This window comes from Marmota flaviventris, chromosome 2 (assembly GCF_047511675.1).
Source record: "Marmota flaviventris isolate mMarFla1 chromosome 2, mMarFla1.hap1, whole genome shotgun sequence".
In the NCBI taxonomy this organism is placed as follows: domain Eukaryota; kingdom Metazoa; phylum Chordata; class Mammalia; order Rodentia; family Sciuridae; genus Marmota; species Marmota flaviventris.
In genome coordinates this window covers 29,360,300-29,386,350 of record NC_092499.1, presented here as the reverse complement: position 1 = coordinate 29,386,350, position 26,051 = coordinate 29,360,300, and the positions used below count along the sequence as shown (strand labels likewise).

The following is a 26,051-nucleotide window of genomic DNA, read 5'->3' as shown; positions in this document are numbered from 1 at the left end:
AGTGCTTGCCTAGCATGTGTGAGGCCCTGAGTTCAATCCTCAGCACCACATAAAGATAAATAAATAAAATAAAGGTATGCATCTACAACTATAATAATAATAATAATAATAATAATAATAATAATAATAATTAGAGATTAAGGTAAAGATACACCCTGTAGACACTAACCAAAAGAAAACTAGCTGTCCACATAGATTTTAAAGGCAAAATATTACTAAGGATAAAAATAAAACTTTCATGATAATAACGATGTCTAGATGAGAATGCACCTAATAATACTGCATCAAAATACATCACACAAATAATAACAGAAGTAAAAGAAGAAACAAAACCTCAATTTTAATAGAAGATTTCAAAATACTTAGAATAAGCAAACATCTCTCTCTCTTTTTTTTTTTAAATATTTATTTTTTAGTTCTCGGTGGACACAACATCTTCGTTTGTATGTGGTGCTGAGGATTGAACCCGGGCCGCACACATGCCAGGCGAGCGCGCTACCACTTGAGCCACATCCCCAGCCCCAAGCAAACATCTCTCTATCCCAAAACTTGGTATGGGCCTTGACCCACAGTAGGGGCCAGTCAAAATTTGCTGATCTGAAGCAAAAAAAAAAACTCACACATCCTAGATTTTCCCAGACAATTTCAATTTCAAGTATGAAGCTATCTCAATCCCTGTATGTACACCATCCAGAAGTTTGACTTAGAAAACAAAAACAGTATCTCCACAGGTCCCTTGAAGCCCTCCAATACCACCATGTTCTCTGCTTCCAGTAGGGTCCTGTACCCCCAGGAGCACTCAAGCAATAGACGGGTATCCAGAAGCCTCATACCTGAGCTGGAGCATCCATCCCAGGGTTGCGGGTGGACCGCCTGCGGGTGACAATGACTGATGGCTTGTGCTCAGTGGGGTTCTGTTCAGAACCCTTGCCATCCTCGGCTACACCTCCAGCCTGGGCTACCTCAGTTGGGTCCACAGCTCGCACAGGCACAGATACTGGAATGATGAGGGGTACCATCCCGCTGTCTTCTCGCAATCGTTTGGCAGCTAAGGAAGCCTCGGAAAACTCGACCCCACACTTGGTAGTTGAGGTCAGTACGCTTTTCCGCTTTTCCTCTGAGCCGTTGGCATCCTGAAGAAGAGGGGACAGGAATAGAAGTGAGGTTCAGAAGATCAGTCCTGATTTACACTCACAATGACTCTCACTGGTCTATGACAACCTGGCTTTTTCATGATAATCTCTTCTCTCTCACTACATTTAAATATTCTGCATAACCTCGCTGTCAGATAGGTCCTGTTGTCCTGGCCTGCAGCAAGGGGTCTCAGACAGCCGTCTCAGGCTTACAGATGTGTTTCCCTGACCAGCAGAGTATGGCACCCAACTTAGCATCTAAATATTTTTTAAAAAAATTTTTAGATGTATGGACCTTTATTTCATTCGTTTATTTATATGTGGTGCTGAGACTTGAACCCAGTGCCTCACACATGCTAAGCAAGCGCTCTACCATGAGCTACAGCCTCAGCCCCTTAGCAATCTAACTATTAAAAACACATCTCTGCAAAACGAAGTAAGGAACCAAAGTAAGGGATGATTTTTCTTTTCTTTTTTTTGTACCAGGGACTGAACTCAGGGCACTTGATCACTGAGCCACATCCCCAACCCTATTTTCTCTTACTGAGTCGCTTAGTGTCTCACTTTTGCTGAAGCTGGCTTTGAACTTGTGATCCTCCTGCCTCAGCCTTCCAAGCCTAAAGGATTACAGGAGTCTGCCACTGTGCCCAACGTTAGGGATGGTTTTGTTTTGTTTTGTTTCTGTACTGGGAATTGAAGCCAGGGACTTTCTACCACTGAGCTACCTCTCTAGTGCCTCCTGCACCTCCCCACTATATTTTTTGTTTTCTTTTCTTTTCTTTCTTTCTTTCTTTTTTTTTTTTTTTTTTTTTTTTTGAGGCAGGTTCTCACTAAATTGGCTAGGCTGGCTTTGAATTTGCCATCCTCCTGTGTCAGCCTTTCAAACAGCTGAGATTATAGGCATGCACAAGGGGTGGTCTTTGCATCTACTTTTCTACAGGTAGCTGGCAGGAGTGAAGTTTGGCTGTCCCTAAACACAGGGCAAATTCTGCAGCCTTCTACTTCTCAGGCCTTGAGGCATTTGGTGGTTGAGGCCTCTAGTGAAAGAAGGAGCCAACACTGGCTTTGGGGTCAGATACTAGACCTCTATTCCAGCTACATGACCTTGGGAAATCCCACTTTGGGCTCAGCATTTCAAGGTAAGAAACAGGGAAAGATGACAACACCCTTCTCATTGGATTTGATGATAAATTATGTGTGATCAGGTTAAAAAAAAAAGAGAGAGAGAAAGAAAAACTCCAAGCATAACATGTATGTGTGCTCAAATTCTATTCACTCTTCGTCTCTATTGTCTTTTGTTTTTTTTAAAAAAAAATCGACTTTATTGTAGTATAGTTTATATAAAGCAAATGAACCTATTTTAAATGAAATTTGACAGTTACAATCAGCATGTAAGCACCATCACATTCTTGTCTTTTAGCACACTGGACCTGGAAATGGTCTTACCTCCTTCCCCAATCCCCCATGTATATAAACCTCTGCTTCCCTTCAGGTATGAATTCTTATGTAGGGGTCGTTTGCATGTCTTTTTTTTTTTTTTTAAGTTAAAAATTCCTGAATTTTTTATTCCTGGTACCACTACTACAGTTTATAGGGAAATATACCTGATATGAAAAAGGGCAAAGTTACAATCGATTAAAAGACCTCAGGAATGTACATCTAATTAACACTGCATTGCATTAATCAATAGCTGCACTTTTTGCAAACTGTGGCTATGACAGTCCTGAACAAGAAGGGTTTCCTGTCTAAGCTACAGTAACTTTTCTGACTATGGATTATCATTCCTTCTGTGGCAGATCTTTACAATTCTTTTAATGCATTTGGGACGACTGTCTCAAAGTAACCTGGAACTTTCCTGACAACTCCTCGCTCTCTCTCCTGCTAAGAACTGTAGCCCTCTTCTCCTGTTTTTAAAACCTTCTGCTACTATATCCACCACTTCCACCACTAGCTCCATAACCACCACCACAGGAACTGCCAGAACTTCTTCCACCAAAACTTCTCCCCTTCATGGGACCATAATTTGATTTCTTTTGTCCACTGTAATTTCCAAAATCATTATAGTTCCCACCACCACCATAGTTACCACCACCAAAATTTCCTCCTTCATTGTAAACATCATATCTACCACCACATCCACCACCTTGGTTTCCATACTCTGGTCCACCACCACCATAGCCTCCTCTACTACAATAACCAGGACCACGGCCCTAGTTGCCACCATCACCTCCAAATTCATTATATCCACCATCACCTCCTCCATAACTACCTCTGCTGCCACCACTTCCACCACCACAGCCTCCTCTTCCACCAAAGTTTCCACCACCAAAGTTACCTTCACCACCTCCAAAGCTTCCTCCACAACCCATAAAGTTGCCAGATCCACCTCCACGACCTCTTTGTGATCCAGCAGTCTGCATCTCTTGTTTAGGAAGGGCCTTTCTTACTTCACAATTATGCCCATTAATACTGTGCTATTTCCAAACAATAATTTTGTCATCTGTATCATGCTCATTAAAAGTTACAAAAGTTGGGCTGGGGATTTAGCTCAGTTGATAGAGTGCTTCCCTTGCATGCACAAGGCCCTGGGTTCAATCCCCAGCACCACATACAAAAAAGTTCCCAAAGCAAATCCTCTCTTTTTCCCACTCTGCCTATCTTCCATAACTTCTATGGTTTCAATCTTGCCATACTTTTCAAAGTAATCTCTCAAATTATATTCTTCTGTATCTTCTTTAATATCAACAAAAAATCTTCACTGTTAGATGGGCACCAGGCTTTATAGAATCCTCTCTAGATACAGTGCTCTCTGGTTCCACTACCTGCCCGTTGACCTTTTGTGGCCTAGCACACGTGGCTGCATCCACATTTTCAACACAAAAGACACAAAACCACAGCCCCTGGAATGTTTCGTTTGGGGGTCTCTCATTACCACACAATCTGTGAGTGTGCCCCATTTCTCAAAATGTTCTCTTGAACTACCATCAAAGCTCAGATCACCAATAAATAGCTTCCTCAATTACTCTGGTTCCTTTTTTAAAAATTAATTTATTTATTTGTTCTAATTACTTTGATAGCAGAATGCACTTCGGTTTATAGTTCACAAATAGAACACAATTTTTCACTTCTCTGGTTGTACACGAAGTAGAGTCACACCATTCGTGCAATCCTACATGTACCTAGGGTAAGGATGTCGGTCTCATTCCACCATCTCTGCCACCCCCATACCCCCTGGTTCCTTTGGATGGTCGCTCTCCTCCCCGAGGGGTGTGGCTGCAGCAGCAGCTGGAGGTGACTAGGCTGCGGATTTACCTCCAGAGAACAGACTCGCCTCTTCCAACTCAAGTTCAATACAGGACAGAGAGGAAAAGGCGGGGCCAGCTGTCACTGCTTGCCTTAATGAACTGAAAAGGCTGCCCTTGTGGACCTAGTGTCACTTGCTATCCCCTGCCCCCTGCCAGGTCTGTCACCCAATGCCCATCTCACCTTTGAGTTCTGCAGTGAGGCCAGCTCCACCGCCTTCTGGGCCAGGGTGAGCAAATTGGCCTCCTGGGATGCCCGTCGCCTCCGTCTTGTGCTCTGGATCACCCCACCCCGTAGCACCTGTCCACAGTCCCCTGTGCCTCCTGCCCTCAGGCCCTCCTCATTGCCCATGGCGGGAACCTCACGCTCCCGACCATTGGGTGCCAGTCTTTCCCCATCAGCCAGCAGCTGTGACTCCCTCAGTTCCAGTGGGAATCCCAGAGCTTCGGGATGGGACTGCCCCAGGGAGCTGGGTGGCTGCTGCTGCAGGGGCCACTGATGTAGGAACAGATTGCCAGTGGGCTCCTGCCCGGGTTGGGTGCCAGCTCCATCCAGGGAGGTGGGAGGCAGAATCCCCTCCTTGGAGAGGCGGCGGGATCGGCGGGGGAAGGCGATCTGGGGCTGAGGTAGCATGGGCTGAGGGGCTGCCTCCTGCAGGAGGGCCTTGCGCAGTTCTGGGTTCATATCTGGGTTGTGGGGAAAGGGGTAGGGAGCCATGCTGTGGTGAGCCAGGTGGGACTGTCCCAGTGGCCCAGCCGGTGGCAGGCCAAAGTCCTGGGGCTGCTGCGAGGGTGGCTGCTGCATGGAGTAGAAGTTCTCGAAGAGCTGCATCTGCGGCAGGGCGGCCTGCTGCTGCTGCTGCTGCTGCTGCTGCTGCTGTTGCTGCTGCTGCTGCTGCTGCTTCTGTGGGGGGAAGGCAGCAGCAGGGTTGGGGGGTGGCGGGCCCTGCCGGAAGACCTGCCGGTTCACCTGGTGTCCAAATGCCAACTGGAAGGGTTGCAGGGGCAGCGTCTGGTTTGGGGGTTTCTTGGCATGGAAAGAGTTCAGGGGTGCCTGGGGCCGCCCCACTTCCAACTGCACCTTCTGGGGCATCATGGGACGCACTGTGTTTCCATAGCGGTCCACCTGTGGCCCCCCCACTTTCTCCCGCTTCAGTGCCTCGGGGTGGTTATAGTAGGTGGAGACCCCCACGCTGGGATGAGGGCTCCCTTTGTGTCCACTGTAGAGGGACAGGCGGTTCCATGAATGAGGCGGAGGCTGGCCTGGCTGCTGCTGCCAGCCACTGTCACTAACACCCCCACCCCCTCCATGCTCTGGGCCACGCCCTGGGGCCATCACAGAGTTGGGCCACTTGACTGAGCCCACCTGCTGGGACAACATGGCTGTTGGGTTCCGATCAGGCCCATATACCACAGAGTTCAGCAGGGCCAGGCTGTTAGGAGCGGGCAGCTCCACGGGCTGGGAAGTGGAGGCAGCACCTGCTGGACTCTCGTGCTCACCGTACTGCTCCTCCTTCACTCTGATGGACTGTTGAGGAGCCTGCAGGGGTGGTGGCTGCTCCTTGGCAGCTGCCTCCTGGTCCCCAAAGAGACAACGCTTCCGCTTGTTCTGAGCCTTAGGCTGGGCCTGGAGGTTCATGGTGTGGCCAACGGAGCCCAGCAATGAGACCTCCTTCACCAGTTGCCCATTCCCTGGGGAAAGGTCCTGCTAGAAGGCTGGCCCTAGTCCAGAAGCCAGTGAGGGCAGAGCAGGGGTTGATGATACTGGATGATGTGGTCAGGCACGGGGAGAGGGAACAGCTGGCATCTCCTTTCTCTTCCAGAAAGTCTCTTGGGCTCATCTACTCTTCCCAAATCATGATGCTCCACAGGGTCCTGGAGCCTGCAAAAAGAGAGTGACAGCGTCAGTCACAGGATCCCTGAACATCAGCACAAGTGTGAGAAAGAGGCCCCGAAGGCCTTCTAGTCCTTGTGTCACAGAGCAGCACAGGTAAGGCTGCAGGATCACAGCCTCTCCGAGGTACTCTTGTCTCACCACCTCCTGGTTAAGCTCCAGGGCTGCTGCATTTGATTGTATAACATATGCATTTTACAAAGGCACATGTTGAAGGAACAGAGAGGCTGGGATCCATCCTGTGATCCCCTGGGGCATGCTGGGAAAAAGGGCAACAGAGGCCAAACAGGGCTCCTTTGCCCTCTTAACCCAGGCCTCAGCCCACTGGGCAGGGGCACCAGTCCTCACTGCTCATCTGTCTATACAAAAGCCTCCTTCCAGATCCAAGAGGATCTTTATCCAGCCAATACCTCCTCCACGACACTCCAAGCACATACCAGACACAGGAAGTGCGTGTGTTGGGGTCATTTCCAGCACAGCCACACCTCCTATGCATCCCCACCATGCCTTCAGAATCCAGCACCCAGGCCAGGCTCACAATCCTTCAAAGTAAGAGGCTTGTAGGTGAGGCCCCACCCCTGGGAAGAGCTGCTGGGTGGGGCTCTGGCTGCAGGAGTCTTTCTCAATTAGCACAAAACCTGTTTTGCAGCCCTGGCTGGCTGGACGCCCAATCCAGTCCAGAAGCTGGTCAACATGGTTGGGGCTGCTCCCCACCCTATCCCTCTATTGCTGAAGAGCCCCTAGCACTCTGAGCAAAGAATAGTCTCATATATGTGAGGTTCAGATTGCTAGAACTTCGATGCATAAGGTTTCTCCATGATGTCATAACTAAAGTGCTTAGTTTTTCTCTTTTTGTTTGCTAACATCTTTCTTTCTTTCTTTCTCTCTCTCTCTCTCTCTTTCTTTCTTTCTTCTATCTTTCTTTCTTTTCCTTTTTCTTTTTTGGTGTTGGGGATCAAACCCAGGACTCAACGCATCTGCATCTGCGTAGCATTGGGTTACATGCCTCAGCCCTCTCTAACCTGATTTTTTAAAAAGGGCTTCTCTATTAATCCTGCTGCTACAGAACAGAATCCAGACCTGCATTTTACAATTTACATAACTGCCTGCATGTATTTTTAAAAACTCTCTCAGTGAGATTTTTTTTTCTCCCTGGGAAACTTGGTGAGGGTAGGAGCTACATGCTCACCTCTTCCCCAAGGATATTCTGATGCTGGGTCACTCAGGCTGGGCGGGGAAAGGAGAGGCAGAAAGCTTAGATCGCTCTGGAGAATAAATCTGCAGGTCCAGGTGACCTCAGCCCCTGTATGCTCCAGGTCATCGGTAGCAGCCCAGGCAATTCCCAGGAAACCAGCAGAGAGCAGGGGCTGGGCGGATCCAAAGCCCTGCCTACACCCAGTGCTGCCCCCTCTCTGAGGCGAGTCTCGGTGCTATCGCTCCTCTGCACGTTTCCGCAGCTCCGGCCCTGGCTCCCAGGGCCTGCCTGCCTGCCTGCCTGGCATGACTCACTGGAGGCCCACTCCCTGTCTTTCACTTTCGCCCAGCATCCAGAAGAGGAGTAACTTCCCTCTCGAAGTCCTCCGAGGGCTCCTGAGCCCTGAAGGCAGTAAGAGACCCTCTCAGGGTGCATCTCCTTTGTCTTCATTTAGGGTAGTTGCAGAGAGGATTAAGACTGGGACTGGGGGCATCCAAGTCACCCTAGCCCCCAGCAGGAGGGGGAGGATTTGGATAAGAATGGAAAGCTTTTAAACAAACCCTTCTCTTGCTTTTAAACCCTCTTTCCCGGACAGCCAGCCCAATTTAGAGCAGAGATCCAAAAGCCAGTCCCCAGACTGAAATTCACCCTGACGCGCTTGTGAAGCTACAGGGTGGGACTGTGGGGCTGTGCCTCTCCCAGGGAGCCTCAGGCCCAGTGAACTAGAAGTACGTGTGTGCAGAAGTGAGACAGAGGAAGGAAGAACGTTTGAGAGGGGAGGGGCAGAGGGGTACCCAGCAGGCCCAGGGGCACCCAGCAGGCCCATGTGCCCTGGTGCCTTGGTGGGAGGAGGGGGGAAGCGTTCACATGCACTCTTGCCTCCCCCCTTCACAGCTCTGTCGCCCAGCGAGCCACAGCACAGGCTTGGGGGTTGGGACCTGGAGCAAGGGAAGACCCACGTGGCAGGCAGGCCTGGGTGCGCGTGCCAGTGTGTGCCTGATAGTGGGGCCCAGGCAGGGGCAGATGTGGGGGAACAGGGTGGAGCCTGTGCAGGGAGCTCCAGAACTCAGCCCAGAGGGGCTGCGCTCAGCTGCTAGGACCCTACTCGTTAATTCTGCTCTTGGAGGGGGCCATGGTTGGGGATACTGAGACAGACACTGCCTTAGAACAAATCAAGGAGCCTGGTTTGGGGGAAGTTGAATTATCCCCAAAAGCTTCCTGCTGCAAAGGCCTCCCTGTCACCCCCACTAGAGAGCACAGTGCCAGGGGCACAGACTCACAGATCTGGGGCCCCCAAAGAAGAAAGGCCAGCCTCTGGGGGGATGGGAAGAGGAGTAAAAAAATGCCTGGGAACCTGGGAGGAAGAGGGGAGGGGACCACCCAAGAGGCAGAGCACTGAGGAGCAGCAGCAATAACAACAAAGCAATGCTGGGCTTATGCCACTAAGGTCCTCAGTACTTTGCATTCTTTTAATTCCCACAACTGCCTTATAAGGCTGGTGTTGCTATTTTAACTTCCATTTCTGCAGGTGAGGAAGATGAGGCTCCTAGAAGCTAAGTAACTTGCCTGTGTTCACCCATAATTATGTCTCAGAACCAGGACTTAAAGCCAGATCTGCCAGACTCCAAGATCAAGCTCTTACTCCTCCAGGAAGCTCCGGGTTCATTTCCCAGCACCCCACCACCTTCAGAGTGAGGATCTGCTAACACAGATACTCCTCTTTGGCAGTGGGAAGTCTCCTCTTGCCTGATCCCTTGGCAGGTAACCCTCTCCCATTCTACCCAAGACAGCTGAGACCCTCAGTCTTGCGGAAGGCAGGGAAGGGACCTCACCACAAAGGGGACTGCAGGCACAGGAGATCCAGCGGCAGGGAGGCCTGACACTGATGCTTCCTCTGGCAGCACTGACCACCAGGCTGGGCTCTCTAGCTCCTGCAGTCTCCCAGCTGGCTCAGTTCTGGCTGCCATGGGGGTGGTTCCCAGCTGTGAGCCCATTAGCACCTCCCTGCCTACTTGGGACGGAACTAAACCACCTCTTCCCATTTCTTCTGCTCCATTCCTACTCCTCAGTCCCTCAGATGGTAGTCAGCCTGGCCTTCCTTGCAGGGAGGAAGAGGAAGGAAGCCACCCTCTGCAAAAGCTGCCGACCTATGTACCCAGAGGTACAGGGAAGAGGGTGTAAGAAGGAACCCCAGTAGGCAGCTCACCCCTGGGACCAGATGCAGGGCCTCTGACAACGGATGCAGGAACACTGTAAAAGGAAACCCACAGCCACCATGGGGCCCCAGACTCTGCATCCCACTCTATCAATCTGTCAGACTGTCACGCTCTCTTCCCGCGTCCCTTCCTACTGCAAGCAATCCTTGACCAGACCCACAGTTCCCCCTGGGCTGAAGGCAAGGCAAGAGGCAGCACCAGCGGCCCAGAACCTGTGATGCTTTCAGGAATATCTATAGCAAGAAGCAAGCAGTGTGTGTCACGAAATAAAAGCTGCCCTGAACCCACCTGTGGGTGTTGCAGACATTTGAGGGGAAGGTGCTGTAAGGGCTTGTGGATGTTCTGTGTTCATGGTCACCATGCTCTGCAGGGATGACAGCCCTAACACAAAGCTTTCTCAAGTGTCATCAGCAGCAGCTCATGTCCAGCATTGGCTGGCCCACCCAAGAGAGTCTGGTGAGCCCTTGCCACAGGGCAGAGGACCAGGCCGTAGCCACTGAGGGGACCAGGCCCTCACCAGCCACCTGGAGCAATCAGTGTTTCATCTAAGAAATAAGACTGCTCGGGGCTGGGGTTGTGGCTCAGTGGTAGCACACTTGCCTGGCATCCATGAGGCACTGGGTTTGATTCTCAACACCGCATATGAATAAATAAAATGAAGGTCCATCAACAACTAAAATTTATTTAAAAGAAAAGAAAAAGAAACAAGACTGCTATGAGTCAAGGACACACAGGCAGAGAGGAGGTGCCTAGCGGCCACAGGGGCTCAGCTCTGACCTGGGCTGGAGCCAAATGGATACTCCCCACCCAACCCCTCCACCCCCAGGACCTTGGAAGCTAATGCTCCAAGATCCTGCTCTTAAATCTGGGCCACCCCCAGTCCTGCAAGCTCAGCACTAGGAAGCAGGGGAGTCAGGACTCATCCATCTCCCACCTAAGAGCAAGAGAGACCCAAACAAGGCATCCAACAAGGCCCTGAACTCCAGGTGAGTCACTTTTCTAAGCATCAAAGACGCTGTCTTGGGACAAAGTCTAAACTGCCTACCCTGCCCACAAATCCCTTCAGACTTTGGCTTCTGCCACCTCTCCAGACACGGCACATTTGAGTCATATGGTCATATGGTCAGGACCTCCAATGTGCTATTCCGCTTTGCTTCCAGGTCTCTGGCCAGGCTGAACTCTGCCTACAAGACCTTCCCTCCTTTCTCATCTAGCCAAGTCCTGCTCATCCTTCAGGGCTCAGACACTGCTTCCTCTGCGAAGCTTCCTGACCCCAAGGCTGAGACAGGAGCTGCCGTGTGAGCTCATCACACCACCTAACCCCACCCCCACATCCTCAGCACATTAATCCTAGGTTCCTGTTTCCCCGTCCCCAGCAGACAGTGGACTCCGTGGCACAGTCTGCAGAACCTTGTGCCTTGACACTGTTTATAACTGCCTCATGGGATGCTCATTCAAGACTGCACCCAAGTGAGTCAGAGCATACCTGGGCAGAGGCACTACTCACAGCCAGGTGTCTGGCTCGGACCCCTGTCTGCTCCCAAGGCCAGTCTCGCTCCATGATGCACACTCCCCACAAGGCTGAATGATGTGAAAAGGTGCAGCCCCAAGACCCTACCCCAACCTCGCAGCCCAGGCCCTCTCAGTAAAGTGAACCCAAATCCTTTTCCAATGTCTGGCCCAGGATCTACCTGCTCCCGGACTGTAACTTTTGGTCCCACACCACATGTAGGCCACTTGGAAAAAGGCCACAAAACTTCCCACCCCTACCTAAACCATGGCCAGGAGCAAGAGTCTGTGGGTCAGTTTACCTGGTGCCCTGACATGACTGACCTGGGCCTCAAAACACCAAGGTCCAGCTAGGACAACCTGACAGGGTTATGACAAGGGACCCAGGATGGCCCCGCTGGCCCCCTAGTCCAGGCTCGTGTTCTAAAAGGCTCTCTCCCAGCTATCTGGGGTCCATGGCTACAGCCAGACTGGGTAAGTGGTCTTGGGCCAGCTAGAATTGCCCAGGTCCTAAATAAACTTTCCCTCTAGACACAGTAGCTGTCTGAGGGCCATTTGCCCTCTACCCCACCACAACTGGGAATTCACTCACAGTCCAGAAGGTCCCATTTCTCCAAACCACTGGACATATAAGCCCTGTTCTCAAGGGACTTCCAATAAGGAAGGAAGCTCAAAGGCAAAGGGCAGGGACCTGCCTGCCACAAGTGTCACTGTCCCTAGCAGCAGGAGAGAACATACAGGAGGCCAGTGACCTGCCTATTCCCAATAGTGATCCACACAGTCTCTGGATCACCCCATCCCTGTACTGAACTTATGCTCAGAGATGCAGGGTACAGGCCAACAGGGGAAGCAAGACTCCCCGGGGCCTCAGCCATCAAACTAGTCAGGCTCAGAAGTTTGGCCAGGGTTCAAGCTGGCTGTAGTCCGAGCTTTGACAGTAAAAATGCCAACCCTGAGATACTTTTAAAAGAAATACGTGCGAGAGGGGAATCTTTTGCCTCATGAAACACTCAGGGCTCCATCCAGGCACCCACCTTTACTATCTCCATCCCCCACTGCCCCACAAACACCCACAGGGTATCCAGGGGAGGCCTGGATAACTAGGTCCCTTTTCCAAGGGGAAGGTGAAGCAGAAAGCAACGCAGTCGTGGGCAAAGCTTGCAGAGGATCAAGCCTCCAGATTAGGCTTTTACCTACACTGGAGGGACTGACTGGCTACCTCCCTCCGAGGCAAGGGCCACCAAGGATCACAGGTCTGTGCCCACGCCCTCTGTTCCCTAGGGGGTTTATGCCACCAGAGGCTGCTCCAGTTCCCCTCCCCTCCCCTTTTGGAAAGGACCGGCTTCCTTGATGGTCCAGAGCACGGCTCTCTGGAGCCCATGCCTGAGTGCCCTAGTGCCAGCCTTGGCCCTGGGCCAATAGGAGGCCAGTCACAGGGGCCTCCCTTGACATGGCCCCACCCTGTCCCTTCTCCCATCACACACCCTGCCCTGCTGAGGGCCCTTCATCCATTCAGTAAGCATTTGCTGGGTGCTGGCTGCAGGCCACATTCTAGGGACACAGGAGACAAGGCACAGTTTCTGCCCATGCTAAGCTCACAATCTAGTGGGCGGAGAGAAACACTTTAAGCCTCTACAAAGCTGTTCTCTCTACCTGGAAACCCCCAAATCTATTCTAACAATCAGCCTTCTTTCAAGGCCTGCCTCCTCCAGGCAGCCCTCTAGCACATACTGTTGACACTCTGAATCTTCATGATGTTCCACCGCTATCCCATAATGCTTCTTCAATTTCCTTCTGTTTCTACCCCGAGGCGGAAGCAGCGGAGCCTGGAGGTAGAGTGGGCCAATGGAGAGGGCAGTGGACCGCTTGTTAGAGAACCAGGTGTCTGGGTCCAGGAGGAACTTCATAGCCAGGAATGGGGCAGGGGAGATGAAGGAACCACAGAAATACCTTGTAACAAGGAACTGCCACACGAAACGGTAGCCACCAGCACTACCTGCATGCCCAAGGTTTTGAGCATTGCTGCCTTATATAACCACTTATTCCCAACTGAGAAATGAGGAAAGGCTGGCTCTGAGCAGTAAGTCACCCCAGCTCACAGAGCTCACAATGAGGAGCCAGGATTTGAATCCAAACCTGCTGACTCCAAATCAGGTCTCTCTATCACACTCTGCTGCTCACCCATGTCTGTGTTGAGCAGTGGTTCTCAAACTTCAGTGTAGGCAGGAAGACCCACCCTGACAGGGTTTTTCATGGGTCTGGTGGCAGGAGAATGAGGAGCAGGAGAGGAAATCTGCACTACTTCCTAGGCAGCTCAGGTGGGGCCCCGGCACCGAACATCCCACAGAGCAGCCCCCCAAAACAGGGGAAGGGATCGAGGACCAGGAGCTAGTATGGTGAAGTTTCCCAGGACCCACTACTCACCAGTCCCCAAAAGGAACTACTGCCAGAATGCTGTGCCCTGCCCAGAAGATATGAGGGGTCCCACAGAGTCCTGGGTGGACTCTGCCAGCTAGTCCTAGGGATGCCTGGGTTCTTATAGCACTTGGGGCCCAGCCAAGTGCTCATGTTTATTGAACACCTACTAAGTGCCAGGCACTGTGCTAAGTGTATTGCATGACAATTTAAAAATCTCATTCAAGCTTTATTTTGACTTATTTTACAACCTAGAATGGTATATTCAAAAATATCTACTTAACACAAAGAAGATAGTACTGAGGAACAGTGGATAAAAATACATGATATGAAAATCAAGTAGCAAAATGGGGGAGTTTAAACTTAGCCTCAGCAACTTAGCAAGCAAGGCCCTAAGCAAAATGGCAGACTAATATCCTATCTTATCAATAGCTTCTTTAAATATAAATGTATTAAATACTCCAATTAAAAGGCAGTGGTTGGCACAATTTTTAAAAAGATGATCCAATTACATATAGTTTACAAGAGACACTTTTTATATTCAAAGACATAAACAGGTTGAAAGTAGAGAAACAAAGAGATAAACATACAAACAGTAACCATATCAGATATACCAATATCAGACAAATTAGACCGTAAGACAAAAAGTATTACTGGATACAAAAAAGAACATTCTGTAATGATAAAATTTATCTATCCATCAAGAGGCAATCACAGGGCTGGGGATGTGGCTCAAGCGGTAGTGCGCTGGCCTGGCATGCGTGCGGCCCGGGTTCGATCCTCAGCACCACATACAAACAAAGATGTTGTGTCTGCCGAAAACTAAAAAATAAATATTAAAAATTCTCTCTCTCTCTCTCTCTCTCCCTCTTAAAAAAAAAGTTAGAAAATGATCTTTAAAGAAAAAAAAAGAGGCAATCACAGTTATAAACATGTAAGCACCTAAAAACTGGAGCTCCAAAACACATGAACCAAAAACTATCAGAACTGCAGGGAGAAACAAGACAATTCAACAATAATCACCAGAGACTTCAAAACTCCTCTTTCAATAATGGACAGTACAACTAAGCAAAAGATCAACAAGGAAAAAGAATACTTTAATAATTTATTAACAAATTATATTGAAAAGACATCTACAGAACATTTTACCCAATAGCAGAATACATTCTTCTCAAGAGCACATGGCACATAAAGTTACAAATCAATCCATAAAACAGGTTTTAATAAAATTTTTAAATACTTTTTTTAGTTGTTTTCCTTTATTTATTTATATGCGGTGATGAGAATCAGACCCAGTGCCTCACACAAGCTAGGCAAGTGCTCTACCACAGAGCTACAACCCCAGCCCGGTTTTAATAAATTTTAAAAGACTGAAGGCCACTCCAACCAACTCAGGGCATGGTGGCGCATGCCTGTAATCCCAGCAACTCAGGAGACTGAGGCAGGAGGACCGTGAGTTCAAACTTAGCCTCAGCAACTTAGCAAGGCCCTAAGCAACTTAGTGAGACCCTATCTCTAATGAAATATAAAAAAGGGCTGTGGATGTGGCTTGGTGGTTATGCACCCCTGGGTTCAATCCCTGGTACCCCCCAAAAAAAGAAAAAAAAAGCCACTCCTTCCTGAGCCCATGTTCCACACACCTTTTGTGCAGCAGATTTCAGACATTTACAAATGTCTGGGTAGCCCCTTGCCCATCCCTCACACCACTCACACTGATCCTGACCCCAAGATTGATCTCCGAATCAAAACAGCTGTGCAGTGATGAGGGCTTTGGAGTTGCATCAGCTTGTCCTGCTGCTCTGCTTTTCCTTGGGAAAATGGCCTCGGGCAAATATTTGTGGCCAGTCTACAGAATATAAAAAAGACAGATTCTTCCCCAAAGAAAGGAACATTCACAGAGCACTTCCCTGAGCTGGACGCTTTACATATCCTAATGTATAAACCTTACAAACCTCCCACAGAGGGTCTTATTGTCCCCTTTCTACACACAGAAACTGAGGTGCTGCTGTTAAAAGTCAGAAGCAAGATCCTTCCAAGTCCCCGCTCTTTTCAGCACCCTATACTTGTGGGCCCAGAAGGAATGCTACACTTGAGAACCCACCACGCCAGCACGGACTCTGCCCTTTTGTTCCCTCCCAGGGCGGCTGCTTTTCCTGGCCCACAGTATATAATGTTCTTCTCAGGAAATGATACCAGCCTCAGTCTGCCAGGTTCCCTTCCAGACTAGGGGTACTGGTAAGAGCCCCTGGACTGGAAGAGTGTAGACAGGGGGGAGCAGGGTGGCAGAGATGGGTTGGAAGCTGCAGGGTCAGCAGAACCTCACTCTGGAATAAAGGCCTCCTACCACGTGGAGAAGGTGGCTTGGGCCTCTCTCCGGAGCCAGCTGGCAAAGCAAGGTCTAGCTGGGAAAGGCTGAACAGATTCCAAATATCAAGGGATACTGGAGTTCGCCCAGTCCAATTTCTCATTCCACACAGTAGTCCAGAGAAGGAAAGAAATTTGCCTTAGGACACCCAGCCAGGAGAATAGGAGGTCCCCAGAATCAAGGACTCCAATATAATGCTTCATGCCAAGGTTAATCCCAATACCTTTTTTTTTTTTCCTAATATTTTTTAGTTGTCTATGGACCTTTATTTTATTTATTTGTAGGCGGTGCTGAGAATCAAACTCAGTGCCTCACACACGCTAGGCAAGTGCCCTACCACTGAGCCACAACCCCAGCCCCTCATCAACACCTCTTAACATTTCTTGAGGGTGCTAGGCATTACACACACTATACCTGTGCACAAGGTAAATATATTGCTCTCCTCCTTTCTCCACAAGAAACCTGGAAAGATCCCAAGGGTCAAATCACTTGCCTTAGGTCACAGTAGTACAGAGGCAAGGGCAGAACTGGAGTCCAGGCCTACTTGTCTCGAGAGCTCTTTCTGCAAACTCCCTCCCCAAGTTTCAGGCTTTGCCTCCGGCCTGGGTGCCACAGGCCATCTGGGAGATGCGACAGCAGCACCAGGTAGACTGCAGAAGCCTCTGGCCTGCTTGTGCCTTCCTCCTGAAGAGTGGCTTCAGCTGGCCTGAAATCTACTGTGGTGTCCTGTGAGTGTGGCTGGTCAGCAGAGGTGGCTGCAAGAGGCCCAGCTACAGGTGATTCCCACCCCTTGGCCAACCTGAAGAAGACCCAACACCATCTCCCCCAGGAGGAAGTCACACCCCTCCCACACCCTCAAATCCTGTACCCACAGTTGGCCAACAGCTCTTTAAAAATAAAGTCTCGACTCTCCCTTGCTTGTCAGATGTCCCAAATTCCCATGGGGCCCAGGCTCTAGTTCCTTCCTCTGGCCCCCTGAAGTCTGAATCCAATCAGCTCCATGACAATGTGCCCCGCTCCCCAGCACACTGAGCTGTAGCCATAACCACTCACACCTCTGGGGGGACTTTTTCTGCCAAGAACATAAGTTCCTAAATAAAAAGCTGTTCCTGGCAAATGTCCTGAGTGGAGGAGACAACTAGTGCCCGTGCATGCCATGGTAGAAATCCTTATTTCATGGCTGATGAAACCCTGAGAGGTAAGGTGACCATGGACCCATGGCCATCTGCTCAGGATATGTGGATGACTTCTTGGGGAGAGCTGTGGTCAGGGCTCCCAGGTGTATGTCCTCACATTTGGCACTGTCTCCCCAGACCTGGCATTGCTGGGGCCTTGACATTTGTTTGGCTCATCTCCTTCCCCAGCAGGGAGGTGCAGCAGCGGGTCTGTGTCTGGGGTCAAGCCTGAGGAGCCTCCATCAGTCTAGGCTCTCCTGCAGTCCAGCTCTAGAAAAGGCCCACCTAGCAGTGGGGATGGGGGACACGCTGGGGTGGGTGTCTGCTGGTTTGGGGTGACAGTGAAGAATGGAGGTAATAGTGCTAATGAGCAAGCACAAACAGCTGCTGCCAGCAGTGAAGGGCTCCCAGCATGGCTGACGGAATCTCCTAGAAGGGCTGTGGAGTGGGCACAGACAGCTGCCTGTCTTACCCAGCCAACCATCAAGTCAGCATCGGCCCTTTCTCAGGCCCTGGTCAAGATGCAGGCCCTCTGCCAAACGCTTGCACATTCCTTGCATTTCTCCAATCTCTGAGCAGCTGCTGTAGGGCCTTTTCTCCTATGTTGATTTATTCTTTATTGTTCCTGAAATACACCCAGAGGCCTTTGGCACAGCACACCAGGCACCGGCACAGCATTCAGCCTAAGCACCAAGTACACACCAACCAGGCTCTCTGGGACCTGGGCCAAACCAGCAGGAATGACAGGCCTGGGGTCAAACTCAGCAGCCAGAAAAGAAGACCCAAGATTCCACTTGCCCCCAGCCCAGGTTCCCCAGAGATAATCTCAGAACTACAGAGGCTGGGATGTGTTTAGGGAGGAGCAGATACATGGAAGGTCCCTGGAAGGCCTAAACAAAGCCTTTTCCCTCCTCCCATGCAGGAATGACTGACCCAAATTCCCACCACCAGCAATGCATTCCAAAGGTAAGGTATTGTTCCCTGTGCACATTAAAAATGTCAGGAGAAGTATGGAGCTGTGTGGCAAGAGGGTCAGACAGAATGCCTGATGGCTTTTCCCATCAGCAGCCCCTGTAAGCCTCAGGTTCCTTGTTAGTAAGTGAGCATAATAGCTTTGTCTTATAAGTATTGTGAGATTAGATGAGATAATTCATAGATGAAGTGCCTGGCACAAACTGAGCACTCAATAATGTGATTTCCTTCCCCCTTTGCTGAGTAGGGATAGCTCAGGTGTTAGTATCAGTCTATAAAACCTTGGGGGGAATGAAGGGCCTGTTTCTTCCAGGGCTGTGCAGGCAGGCACACAAGGCATCTGGCCTACAGACCCAGGAGACAGAGATGGCAGTCCAGAGAGCGCGCACACACAGCACAGGCCTCCTCTGGGCTCAGCTGTGCCAGCAGGGCCTGCAGGGACACAGTGGGGTAAGGGTATTTCTCACATGATACCTGGCGGAGCTCCCAGGCCCACAAGGAGGAGCCACCACCCTCTTGGGCTCAGTCTAAGAAAAGTAATAAAAGGGAAGGTGCCATTTTGCCTGAGGGAGTCTGAGGAAGGGTGGCCACAGGAAATAGGAGCAGGGACACTAGAGACATTGGGCCTGCAGAAGGCAAGCAAGCCTGCCAAAGGCCACCAGTGAATACTCCACAAGTGGAAGTGCCCGCCTGATTATTTTTGGCACCTCTTCTGCCCAGAGCCAGCAAAGAAAGGCAGCTGCCAACAACGTGAAAATGCTGTTTATGCTCAAGTGTGCAAGCTGGCAGCAAGGACAGAATGAGCACTAGCAGCTACCATGCCGACGCACCTCTGCCCACTTTCTTCCTCTCCTGACTGTTCCCGCAAGGCCCAATCTGTGCGTGGTATAGCTGACGTAGTGTGGGTACTTCTGCTTTCACTCAGATCTGGCCTTCCAACCACAGAGCTCACACACACACACACACACACACACACACACACACACAAATAAATAACTATGGAGCCAGCTGAGGGCTGGGCCACACCCAAAAGCCCAGACAGTATTCCTCTGGGCTCTTCTGCACTGAAGCAACCCTCCCAACTTCCAAACTGGGAGGGGCAGTGACCCTGGACAGGACACAGGCACAGCCACTCTTCCCCAGCTCCCTGGGGTGAAAGTGGAGCTTCTATGGCAACCTACAGCAATTCACAGCCTCTTGGCTTCCTCATTTGAAAGTGGAGTGGGACTAGATGTCCCAGAGGATTTTCCAGCCCTGCAGTGACTCCCAGGAGCTGGGTAGTTCAGAACGATGACCTATGGCCAGCTGGGGCCTCAGATGGAACAAGGTCAGGTGAGGAGCCAGGTGCTTGTCCCAGGCTCTGCCAACAGGCAGGGAGGAGGAGGCTGAAGGGCCAACCGTCCTGTACTCTAGTTACCACTAAAGTTACCCTTCCCTTGCAGAAAACTGACAAATTTGAGCCCCAGCAGACTGGACTGGGGCCTCTGTCTGCCCAGACTATTGGGAAAAGCTGGGGAGCAAAATCCCTCAAAACATTCTTTCCTCTCTGGACCCCAGTTCCCCAGAGAAATTGCATGACCTGAGGGAACCCCCTTCTGGCAGCAAGCCCAGGGTGCTTCCCTTTCTCCAGGCTTGCCTACCTCGCCCTGGCTGCTACCCTCCCCCACCTCGAGACTCCTGCAGGAAAAAGCAGTGCCTGGAAAAAAAACGTTCTCACCACGAGGGAGCTCCTTGTGGCTGGAGAGAAAGACAGAGGGAAAAAGGAGCACCTTCCTAGCTGGCCTCAGCAGAGGCTGCGTTCCAGGAAGAGCGAAAGCAAGGCTGCCAGGGAAGTCTCAGGCTGGGTCCACTCCTCCCCACCAGCCCCACAAACCACAGCAGCACACGCTTCCCGCAGGGAGACCCCCCCACCTCCACCCAGCAAAACCTCAGCTCTTCCCTGACATGTGGCAACTTTCTTATATAATGCCTGGATGCTGCCCCCACCGGTGCTCTATTTCAACAGTGAAAGGGCCAAGGTGATCCTTGGAAGGATGACTCCAAACCTCCATCCTGGTCACACTGAGAGGCCCAGGTGAAGCAAAGACAAGGGGACTTTTTCCTTGACTGAGAAAGCAACCTTCCTCCTGCCCACGCCCACGTGACCAGTTCAGCCTGGGGCCTGTGTGGGTAGGTTCCCCAGAGCACAAACTGATCTCTGGGAAGCTGAGCCCTTAAACCTTGTCTGCAGGGACAGAGTCCCTTGCTAAGGCACAAATGGGCCAGTGACTAGGCTCATCTAGCGGGTAGTGGATCACAAACTTGTGCCCAGGGCCGTGGAAGTTAGAAAACAAGCTTCATTTGCATAAGCACAGGACACTGCTTTCTTACCATAAGCAGGACATCCTTCTTTTCCTGTTCCCTGGTAGGAGCAAAAAGCAACAGCAGCTGGACCAGGAGCTAGTGAAATGATAGCCATCATTGGCTGAGTTCCTACTATGTGCCAGTCGCTTTATACACATGATCTTGTTTAGTTTTCACGGAAATCCTGTGAAATACTACATCCTTCCCATTTTACGCGGAAGGAAACTGAGGCTCAGGAAGTTAAGCAATGCCCAAAGCACACTGCAAATAAAAAAGGTGCAGTATGAACCTGAGCCTGAGCAGGTCTCATTCCCCTGCACCTACCAGACTTCCTTCAGTGTCCTTGCCAGGGTAACTGGCCACACACCATCAAGAACGGTGTTCTAAGTGTAGGGGTGGAAGTGGGTGTTGACAAGTTTTGCTTGATGGCTCTGGAATCTGAACTGATGCCCCCACTAACTACTATTGCTTCCAAGTGTGTGACTGTGAGAGTAAATGTGCGTGTGCTGGGGTGGAGGGAGGGTGATCTGGATTCCAAAGAGCAGTTTCCAGCACTAAAGTTATGCTGTAATGCTTCTGATTCATAAAATGAGCTCACAGTCTCATAGTACCCTGAATGTTGCTTTGAATGCAAATGCGGATCCCTTAGTAAGAGTTGGGATTTCAGTAGGCTCCACCTAGCCCCAGCCCAGCGAACAATTTCCTTCAGCCCCACACATTCAGAGTACTAATAGCAAAAGCAATATCTTCGACCAAATACAACCACTGGCTGCATTTCCTGCAGCCTGCAGTGAATCAGGGAAGGAGATGCTGCAGCTGTTCCTGCACCAGGGCATGTGCACACAGGAGGGTGCCAACCTAGCCTGGCAGAAGGAAATATGCAGGTTAGCAGATACCAGGGCAGGAGGCTCCACAACTCTTTCGCTCTTTTCCTTTCAGTAAGGATGACGAGAGGTTCTAGAAGGCCAGCTTCAGGGCACTGCCAGGAAACTGGGTTCATCAACATCACAATCATTCATAGGAGACTGATCCTTTTGAAACTAATGACACAGTATAAAGAGGTCCCAGCAGCAGAGACTCATTGTGCCTTCCACATGCCAAGTCCACATTTTTTTCTTTATTTATTTATTTTGTAGTATTGGGAATTAAACCCCATTCAGGGCCTCGTGCAAGCACTCTACCACTGAGCTACATCCTCAGCCCTTTTTATTTTACTTTGAGACACAGTCTTGCTAAATTGCTGAGGCTTGTATCAAACTTTGATCCTCCAGCCTCAGCTTCTCGAGTAGCTGAGATTACACGTGTCCACCACTGTTCACTCATTCAACCTACTTCAACAAGTAAGGTTCTACACACCTACAGGATGCCAGGCACTGGGGAACAACAAAGAACTTACACTGGAACAGAGACTACAGTTTCCAAACACTCAGAGCCCTCACAGCAACTCTGCAAAAGGAGATATGAAAACTAGCCTAAGTCTATAATTTTGACTACCACACTGCAGTGCATGCACAAATAACTACGTAAGATGACAAAGGTAAGACCTTCTTCTGAACACTCATTGTCATAAGACCTAAGAAGTGGCATTTGAAACCAAACTAGAAGGAAAAGCAAGAGTATCCCAGCCACTTGTGGCCACTCCCTCTTCACCATGAGCGAGGTTTTCTTCTTGGAGATTCAACTACAGGAGAGGGGCTATCAAGGCTAAAAATTCCTGACCCAGGCCCATTCACCTTCCAAGACACACACCATGCACACACACCCAATCACCCTCCCACTCCCCTCTTGCTCCAGAAGTCTTGGCTCCACTGAGCAACCTTTCCTGGGTCTTTTTTTTTTTTTTTAAGAGAGAGAGAATTTTTAATATTTTTTTTTTTTTAAGTTTTCGGCAGACACAACATCTTTGTTTGTATGTGGTGCTGAGGATCGAACCCGGGCCGCAAGCATGCCAGGCGAGCGCACTACTGCTTGAGCCACATCCCCAGCCCCTTTCCTGGGTCTTAAAACCACAGGAGGCCCTCAATTGCAGCTATACTGCATGTTGTCTTTTTTTCCATTTATTAAAAGCAGGAGGCCAAGGGGTCAAACATGGGGCTATTTTTAAATCCATGTTTAAAGTTAAGCTCTCATCCCTGTGGCCACTCCAAAGGCACTCTAGCAGTAGGCTGACAGAGCCAGGGAGAGTCGGGGTTCTGCCTGATGCGTGGAGAGGCCACCCTGGAAGTAGACAGGGCTGCCCCAGAGCAAACTGTATAAACTGGGGGGTCATCCTCCAGGTTCTTCACCTTCTTGTCCCCTGGGCACTACATAGACCAGAGAAACAGCCAGAGGCCAATCCAATTAGAGTGGAGACTGGACTAGAGCCATGCAATGAGAGGTTTATCACAGTAATTGAATGTTTATACCCGTATTATTCACTGTACAGAACAGGAGAAAAAGAGGACCCATATATTCTCAACCTGGGAAAGTTCGTCCCTTCCCTTTGGTTCTGAAGCCATCTAACACCTGGGGGAAGGGTGCATTTCTCTGATTCTAAAGGGGCTAGCAGCACACCTTCCAGGGCAGCCTCTGGAGGAAGATCAGTGGTCTCTCCCCTCAATCCAGGCTCCCAAAGTACAAGTGGCTTCTTAGAGCTGCAAATTCTTCCACCTTCACCAAGACCTACCTCAGTTCTGAAGGTAGATAATACCTCCAGGCTAGGTAGGCTCCCTCTGCTGGAGAAAGCCAGACACCCTCTCCCCTCCCCAGCCACAGCTGCCAACAGGGATGGGGCACACACGTGCCACAGCAGCCTCCATGGCCAGCCAGGACCAGCCAGCACTCCCCCACTCTCCAGTGAGCTCCACATGCTGGCGTCCAACACAGGATGGTAGAGGCAGGAAGTAGCCACCGAAGTTGTGGCCAACAGAGTTTTAAATGGGGCAAGTAACTTCCCCTTTCATCCTTCCAGCAGCTAGAGGATGAGCTGGTATGCTCAGTGGCCTCCCCTTTGGGTGGCAAGCACCTCTTTCAGGTCTGCCTTGGGGCTGAGGCTTGAAAGCTCTAGGGCGCACCAGGCTCCTCAGCCTCTACCCAGAGTGGGTGGGGGCCCAGGAGGGGCAACCTGGTGCTCACGCTCCTGTGTGAATGTTTTCTCTCTCTCTCTCTCTGGTGGTGGTGAGGTGATTAACTCCACGGAGCCAGCCATATGCAGGGCCCAAAGGAACCTGGGCTCCGGCGTTCCCGACAAGCACCACGGACCACAGCACCCGGGCAGGCGCCGCGCGGGCTCCGAGGGCCGCTGCGGCGCGGGCGTGCGGGGGCGGGCAAGGCAGATGACAGGTCTGAGGTGCGCCAGCAGCGCCAGGGTACGCGGGGTGAGGCGGCTCTGCGCTCGCCCGCCTGCCCGCCCGCGCTCAACGCTCCAGTCTAGGCCTCTAGTACACTTGCTCCAGTTCCCTTCCTCCCGAGCACCTCTGTCCCCCAGAGTCCCGGCGCCGACACAGTGCCCCAGCCCACTTTCCCGAGCATGCTGGAAAGGAAAAGGGCTTCAGCGCCAAGTTTCCGCAGCTCGCCAGCCCCTCGCCGCGCCTCCCGGGCCTGAGCTCCGTCACGCCAGCCGGTCCCTAAGGACACCACGTTTCGCTCGGGCAGAGGAGGAGCAGTCGTGTTCCTGAGCCGCCGCCGCCGCCGCCGCCGCCGCCGGCTGGGAGGCTTGGAGGGTTTTCCTGCCGGGGCCGCGCCCGGGTGGGCGGGGGCCGCGCGCGAGCTGCGTAGCTGCACAAACACCGTGGGGTTGCGCTGCACACGCAGCTGCGGGCGCAGGGTGCGGGCCGCGCGGGAGTGGACTGCGGGCAGCCCACGCGCGTTTACACGCACCAGCTCCCACCGCCGCCCAGGCCTTAGAAGTTGGCGCGTGGCGGCCCCGGTGTCCCCTCACCCGGGCTCCGGGCCGCGCCTGCAGAGCTGCAGCCCGTGGAGCGAGTAGCCACCGTTTGCGCGCCGCCAGGGTCTCCTCGCTGCCCCCGCCGCGTGCAGGCCTCGGCCGCCTGCTGTGTAGCCCACTTACCCCGCTCCTGCCTGAGCTCGGGCCTCTGCTGTCCCCCTTCCGCCGCGGGCCGCAGCCTTCGGTCGCCTCCTGGACTCCGGCTGCTTGCACGCACTCTCCGATTTTAAAAACAAACAGGCGCCGTCGCCTCCCCGCGGTATTCGCAGGTCTTCCACCAGCCAGCGCCTCCCAAAGCTGGGAAGTTTGCTGGCAGGGCCCGGGCGGGACGCGTGGGCTGTCACCCCCCGCTTGCGGCGCAGGAACCTCGGCGCGCCCCGCGCGGGTACTGTCCACCTCGCGAGCGCTCTTCCCTCCCTCTGTGTCACCCCCAGTCCTGCGATGCAGTGTCAGGATTGCACGGCTCTGACTCATCGGTTGAGCTCACAGCTTGAAAAAAAGAGAGAGAGAGAGGGCGAGAGGCAACAGCGAAGGAGGACTCTGGCGTGCTACAAAGGATTGCACAACTCGAGGCTGGGAGCGCTGAGCGCCCAGCGGCCGGCCGGCGCGCGCCGCACCGCGGCGAGCAGGAACCAGCTCTACCACTTCATCAGCACAACTGTCTCCGGGCAGCCTCTCCGCCAGCAGGCCCAGCGCCGCCCACTTCCTGCGACCAAATAAGGCCGAGGAAGGCGTCTTTAAACCTCCGGCGGCTGCCGGGGCTGGGGATTTCCAGCAGACCTCACCTCCACTCCGGAGTCGGTCGCCACCCTCCCCCATCCCAGGCCGGCGCCCCCGATGGCTTAGCTGGAACTAACAGGCCACGCGGCTCGTTCCTTGCACACCAAGGTCAGGAAGAGACGGTGACGAAATGTTTGGAAACCCATCAAGCCTGCCAGGAAACTGTGTGTGATGTTGGGGAGGGCACAAGTCGCTTTCTTCCACAAAAGAAAACCCTGGCTTTGGATACGGTAAATGGTGCACAGTCCTCTCCAAGACACTTCATTAACAGCCTCCCTGAGTGTCACTTTCTGGCCCACCGGCCTCCACCAGCCTCCCAATGGTGTCAGGGTTATGGAGAAATGGGCCCCACGAAGGACCCACAAGGCCATTACTTAGGTGACGAAAAGCTCCTGGGTTGAATTCTAGGCCAGGTTGGGAAACTTTTCTCTCCAAGCGCACATTTCTCCCTGCCTTCTCTAAATATCCCCCTGATAATTTTCTGGTCCAAGTCCTGTTGCTTGTTTGCCTGACTGGAGGGAAGATGGGAAACAACTGCAGCAGAGCAGGAGGTCTTGCAGGGCCAGAGGAAACTCAGGGGAAAGTGCTCGGTTTTTCCTTCCATGATTTTGGTGTTTTGTTATTTTTTTTAAGGAGATGAGTCAAAAAGAGAATTTCCTTTGAAGGAAAAACCATCGAAGAATGAATATACTGTGTCTTGGTAGTTACTTTTCCCTGTGGCCCATCCTAAGAGTCTGATGCATCCCTTGTCTTCTTAGAAGAGCAGAATATGATTCTCTCACACGCCCTGAGCCTACAGGACCTAGACTTTCACACTCCCCATCCCC

At 51.6% G+C, this 26,051-nt stretch overlaps 1 protein-coding gene, 1 long non-coding RNA gene and 1 pseudogene across 4 annotated transcripts in view; 1 reads left to right on the top strand and 2 right to left on the bottom strand.

Annotated features, from left to right (window-relative positions):
• Nucleotides 1-26,051, bottom strand: part of Mideas (mitotic deacetylase associated SANT domain protein) — a 66,298-nt gene that overhangs the window by 17,593 nt on the left and 22,654 nt on the right. For 2 of the 3 annotated variants that reach the window (XM_027931495.2, XM_071607688.1), the window contains exons 2-3: nt 4,620-6,317; nt 834-1,133 (exon numbers count right to left, since the gene is read on the bottom strand). In XM_027931495.2, the coding sequence (XP_027787296.1) occupies nt 834-1,133; nt 4,620-6,074 (1,755 nt within the window). In that variant the 5' untranslated portion in view covers nt 6,075-6,317. Of the gene's footprint in view, nt 1-833; nt 1,134-4,619; nt 6,318-24,567; nt 24,990-26,051 lie in introns of those variants that run through there. The other variant, XM_027931494.2, reaches the window with a different exon arrangement.
• On the bottom strand, nt 1,594-4,292 carry LOC114089702 (heterogeneous nuclear ribonucleoprotein A3 pseudogene; annotated as a pseudogene).
• On the top strand, nt 8,931-10,027 carry LOC117794723 (uncharacterized). Its single transcript, XR_004618590.2, has 2 exons — nt 8,931-9,285; nt 9,630-10,027. It is a non-coding gene; the product is annotated as an uncharacterized lncRNA (long non-coding RNA).